The sequence below is a fragment of the Eufriesea mexicana genome, unplaced genomic scaffold (assembly GCF_001483705.2).
Source record: "Eufriesea mexicana isolate 0111107269 unplaced genomic scaffold, ASM148370v2 scaffold2818, whole genome shotgun sequence".
Classification (NCBI taxonomy): Eukaryota; Metazoa; Arthropoda; class Insecta; order Hymenoptera; family Apidae; genus Eufriesea; species Eufriesea mexicana.
The window spans coordinates 586280-592440 of NW_016910880.1; the positions used below are offsets into that span (position 1 = coordinate 586280).

At 30.6% G+C, this 6161-nt stretch overlaps 1 protein-coding gene across 3 annotated transcripts in view; it reads left to right on the forward strand.

The window, feature by feature from the left end:
- The window catches only part of LOC108550427 (transcription initiation factor TFIID subunit 4), a 7091-nt gene extending 2070 nt beyond the window's left edge, over nt 1-5021 (forward strand). For 2 of the 3 annotated variants that reach the window (XM_017904171.1, XM_017904173.1), the window contains exons 3-10: nt 921-1037; nt 1156-1488; nt 2350-2499; nt 2910-3172; nt 3283-3449; nt 3543-3673; nt 3787-3969; nt 4062-5021. In XM_017904171.1, coding sequence (XP_017759660.1) covers nt 921-1037; nt 1156-1488; nt 2350-2499; nt 2910-3172; nt 3283-3449; nt 3543-3673; nt 3787-3969; nt 4062-4340 — 1623 coding nt within the window. In that variant the 3' untranslated portion in view covers nt 4341-5021. The remainder of the gene's footprint in view (nt 1-920; nt 1038-1155; nt 1489-2349; nt 2500-2909; nt 3173-3282; nt 3450-3542; nt 3674-3786; nt 3970-4061) is intronic. The other variant, XM_017904172.1, reaches the window with a different exon arrangement.
- The last annotated feature ends 1140 nt before the right edge of the window (nt 5022-6161 follow it).

The window sequence follows — 6161 nt, forward strand, 5'->3', positions numbered from 1 at the left end:
TATATATATATAATATATATATATAAGAATAATGACAATTTCTTCATATAAATATGAAGTTTGTTTCATGGAAATCAAATTCATATTTACAAAATTTCATAATCATATTTCATCATGGCAATATCTATATAAATCATTAGACATAAAAGATAAATGTAAAATTAAAATTCTCAATTCTTTATGTACTAATTTTCTATGGTTAGTATTATGTACTAATTTTATGTAACAGATTGTATTTTAGTAACTTGTCACATAAAGTATTAGTTTCCTATAAAATATCTCTGCTGAAAACGTGTAAAGTACTCAGAATGAGTATACAAGGTAAAAGCAAGTACGTATGTACAATTTAATAAGAAACAACTAAAGGATAATATCACAGAAAAAAGAATTACGAGTCTGTACAAGGTACAAGTGCGTCTTTAATATATGGTACAATTATACTTAATATATGAAAATCAGTATAAAGTTATACATGTATATTTTGAAACAATGAACATAAGTGAAAAAAAGTAATGAAAATGTAGATTTTGTGTTTGAAAAGTCTGATGTTCAGCATGCATATAGAAAAGATACATGTAGATTATAATTGTAGAAATAGACAAAGAAAAATGTGATGCAGTGAACATTTCTATAAATTTAAAGATAAAAGCATGTTATAAACAAAATTATTATTTATAACAAATTTGCTGTTTATATTTTATTTTTAGCAATGCTACAAAATGCTTTTAATTTTGAATGACATTGCAGTTTTATAATTCATATAGAATTTTTAAAAAATTACAAATTTATTTGCGTTATTTAAAGGAAAATGTAAATATTTGTTAATCTTTTAAATGTAGAATTATCAGATAATAGTTTCTTTTTTTTTTATTAGCTTTAAGTATTATGAAAAATCTTATAGTATTTATTTAATTATACAGACTGTGGCTGCAACTATTACAACAGCAACCACAACTCCTGCGACAGTAACTGCTGCTGCCTCAACTACACCTACTCCACCTGTTACTACTGTTCAAACTGTTCAGACACCTACACCAGTATGTGTTAAATGCAATTAATATAATAAAAAATGAATATATCTTTTATTAAACTGGAATAATGATTTTATTTATGATGCATCAATTCGACTATATTACGTCTTTTTTTTATTTTTAGCGTCAAACTACAGATAATACCAAAGAAAAGTGCCGTAAATTTTTAGCAAACTTGTTAGAGTTGTCTAGTCGAGAACCTAAAGCGGTGGAGCGACATGTTCGAACTTTGATACAAGAGTTAATTGATACTAAAGTTGAACCTGAAGAGTTCTGTGATAGACTTGAAAGATTATTGAATGCATCACCTCAACCATGCCTGATTGGATTTCTCAAGAAAAGTTTGCCTCTTTTACGGCAATCTCTCGTGACGAAAGAATTGATTATAGAGGGGATAAAACCCCCTCCAGCCAATGTTGTTTTTCCCGTAACGTCTGCCACTCCTGTAGTAACGCAGGTAAAGTTCGGTACAAATTTATAGATACTGTTTGAAAACAAATCGTACATATTAAGCATGGACAGCGCGGTGCAAGCTGCAAACAGCCCGCATACACTCTAGCGTGTTTCTAATTATAATTTGTATATGCCAATGCTGTCTAGGTATTATCCACCAACAAAGTGCATTTTTTTCTTTTTTTTTTTTTTTTTTTTTTTTTTCAACTCTTGTATAGTAGTACAGAAAGTTGTCTAGTAGATAGGACTGATCTACATTGATATTTTAGCGTTTTTAATCGTATCGTTGAGTCAGATTGTTATCGAGATTTGTGTAAAATGTGTATCTTTCAGTGAAATATCTTTAGGTTTGAAAATTTTGAAAAGTATTATTAATAGAAAGACAATTTTTTTAAGAATAAAATTTTTAACATAGTTCTAGATTTGGAAATTTTTATAAAAAAAAATATATATAGTTCTAGATTTGGAAATTTTTATAAAAAAAAATATATAGAAATTTTGTTATAGAAAGTTGGTTTAAAATATCGTTATAAAAAGAAAAAAAGTACCTTAAAATCTACAGGCAGTTAGAGAGAAAGAACAATATGTTGAAAGGAATAAAAATTGATTTATTCTTCTCATCTCAGATCAAAGATATAAACATTGTAAAAGTTATGTCTGTAGACAAAGTCTATAAATTTGTATAGTGCTTAAAAATAATTTTCTATGTAGCAGTCAGTGGCTTTGTGTATTACTATATATAATGTATTAATTTATTACTAAAAGTAGTTAATAGTAGCATTTCTACTGCTTACTTATGCCATATCCATTCACATTTTGATTATACTATTTGCTTAGTATTAATGTATTTTATAATATAATGTAGCAGAATCAGCTTAGACCAACTGTTGCTGTGACAGCGGCAACAGTTCCTGTAACTGCAGTTACTGCAACTACACAAGTAAGAGTAATGACTCCGCTACCTGCAGCTACAACTACAGTTCCCCGACCTGCCCAGCCAGTTCAACAAAGGCTGGTAAGATATAAAAAGAGGTTTAATTTTATTACATTAGGTATATAAATATATATAAGTTGCTGTATATATAAGCTATGTAATATAGTTTTTATAATAGTAAAAAAGACCATTCTGATTCTTTGTAGCTAATGATTAATATATTCTTTGCTTGTAATTATTGTTTTATATAAAATATATCGTTTAGCTTATTATCTTTTCTTAAATTTATGTAAATTACCGATATGATATTGTTACATATACAGTGAGCGACGCGAGAAATAAATATATTTCAAAAGTGAGAAATGTAAAAATTATAATAATGAAATGTGAATATGACCTGATGATTAACTAATCATTTATTCGTTAAGATGAGATTAAATTCATGAATATTAGGTTAAAACTAAATTATACAGATTTACATGCTGTTTTAGATACGACCTGTCACCACAGTAGTTCGTAGTCCTACAGCATATACTGTAAAATCAACGGTGGCGGTAACTGGGATTCGTCCTACTGTTCCCACGGTTCAAAAACCACCTATCACAACAACTGTTGTTAAAACAGTTACAACTACAACGCAAGGCAAAACAGTCAACACAACCACAACTGTTAATAAAGCCATAGTGCCTTCTTTTGTTCCGAAGCCAGTTACTAAAGAAAAAGAAAAAAAGACATTTTCATCTGCAGGATACACGTAAGTGATTATTTCTTGCAGATATATTTGGTATATCATGTTGTATCAGTGTTTATTGGATATATATGTATATGTGTTTATATACGCGTGTATACTTTATTCTGGAATAGGGGAGATGATGATATTAACGATGTCGCAGCTATGGGTGGTGTTAATCTTGCAGAAGAATCGCAAAGGATTCTCGGATCCACAGAATTTGTTGGGACACAAATAAGATCCTGTAAAGATGAAGTGTTTTTACATATGACACCCTTACAACAGAGAATTAAACAAATTGGTATTTATTTTTCATATTCGTTTGATATAAATTCATGATATAGTATAGTATATAATATTTATGGTGTTTAAACCATATGAATTTATTTTTTAGTTTCTAATTATGGATTAGAAGAACCAAATCAAGAAGTTGCGGCGTTAATATCTCATGCTGCACAAGAGAGGTTAAAGAATTTAGTAGAAAAATTAGCAGTAATTGCAGAACACAGGATAGATTTAATAAAGGTAAAGTTTAAAGATAATAATAAGTTGGATCGAGATACGCTGATTGCTATTGTTATAATTGTTATAATATTCGAATGAAATATTAGAAAATAAGTAATATATAATGAGTTCAGGTTGATCCGCGTTATGAAGTAACACAGGATGTTAGGGCACAATTAAAATTTCTGGAAGATTTGGATAAAGTTGAACGTAGAAGACACGAAGAACAAGAAAGAGAATTACTTATACGTGCGGCAAAAAGTCGCGCAAAAACTGAAGATCCGGAACAAGCTAAGTTAAAAGCAAAAGCCAAGGAGGTACTCTTTCTTCACTAATATATAAATTAAAAAGACAAGAAATATGTGATTGTATAAGTATTGGTAATTAGAACTCTTGAAACTTCATTTAGATGCAACGTGCAGAAATGGAGGAATTAAGGCAAAGAGAAGCAAATTTAACCGCTTTGCAAGCAATTGGTCCCCGTAAAAAGCCTAAACTTGACATAGGAGGATCTGTCAATAGTCAAGGCAGTAATTCCGGCTTGAATGCTTCAGCGACTGGAATTAATAGACAAATGCCAATGAGACCACGTATAAAGAGAGTGAATTTTAGAGACTTATTGTTCCTCCTTGAACAAGAGAAAGAAACGTGTAGGAGCACAATGCTGTATAAATCATACTTGAAGTGATGTTCTATAAAGGGCAGGAACTTAAGTGACCCGCCCGATATCTGGCGCCCTACCTGCATGGTCTTGTGTGAGCTGGCCTCAATGGACCTTGACGAATCATGTAACGTTAGTGTACGTTGCACTGTACAGTGTTTCATAAGTTGCATACAATGAAATTCATTACGAATCACGTCGGGATTCCACATACATTCAAAATAAGATTATTTCTACCATGTCGATAAGCTTCCCTAACTGTAAATGACTGAAGATTTTTTAAATGTAATATAATAGATTGTTCTTTATTTTTCAACACAAAATTGCATCATTAAAAAGAGCAATGTGTATGAGCACATGCCTGATGATCAGTCTTGGGTAGTCTCTTTATGGCAAGGATGTTGTGTGGCCATATATAAATGTTGTTATATGGTGCGTGTGCATGTATGCTGAATGAATGAGTGTACATTGTCATTTATGTATATGCCTGCTGCATTGTAACACTTGACCTATACTTTTGGACACTGTAGCGCTAGTGTAAAGAGTGCAGGTTTTGTTAACATAGTAAATCGTATTTTTGCAAATTGTAATGTAATAATATACTGTGAGCACACTGTCCAAAAAGTATGGAATAATTTGTACAATACCTTACACATAAAATACTAAATAGTGATAATTTCAATGTTGGTACAACAAAATATAGCTACTCTCCACCATAAGATGGAATTGTTATCAGTATATTATGTTGTAATCTACATTTTCAGTGTTTATAAAAGAATTAGCTGTTACGTTTTTTATTAAAGAAATATTTACAAAAGTAAGAATTTCGGATATTTCTTCGATCGATGTTAATTTAATTATTTATATTTCCTCTTCGGAATTGGTGCAGTTTTTGCTAATGTTCAGAGAAAAGTGTGCTTCACATAATCGATTGAGAAAAGAAAGAAAAAAAAATTCAAAGCGTGTACCTGATTTATAATGTAAAAGAATTTGCTGCAGATGTACGTGGGTGCCTATTATCGTACAGAGTAATTAAAAAGATAACGATCTTTCCTAACTTGCTCATCACATGAGCGTCTTACATTACACGTGCCCAAAATAGATTTTTGTGCAACAGAAAAAAGAAAAGAAAAGAGAAAGGAAAAGAAATCATTGTATATGTCTATCATACGCAGAGATATGGATACATATATATACATATGAGTATACGCATGTATCATTTATTGCGTTTAGATTTGATTTTTAGTACAATATCAGTCTAGATTTTTTATAGTAGCCATCGTTGTAAAATAGCTTCTAATCTCGAATGATTTGTGTTCATTCTTACAGATTTACATACGAACATAGAGATTGAATTTTCATCTCAAATATACTATATACTGTACACAATACCGATACCAGAAGTCATCGATTTTTATAAGCTGTAATATAAATTTGATATAAGTTTGTTGAGGCAATAATAGAAACACTTCTATTGTACTGCCGTAGTTCGGAGTTGTGCAGAACGATAACGCGATACGAGGTATACTATTTATTTTTTTTAGCAATCCGTGAGAAATAGTTACTTCAGATTATCCAAGTGTAAACGAGAATTATAGAAAGTCTAAAGTATCCTGGTAATCTGGATTAACTGTGATTCCTCGATAATTTTCGTGCTTCCATATTTTTTGGAGTGCACGATACATTTCCTGACCGGCATTCGCAAAAATAAAGAGAAAGAAACAAGTCAAATATATCGCAAAGGCACGTACACCTGTGAGTCTTCTAGTGTAAATAACGGGAGAATAAAAAGCGAGTCTACGTAACGTTTCAGTTACAATTACGTAAAACGTAATTGCTTCAACGGTT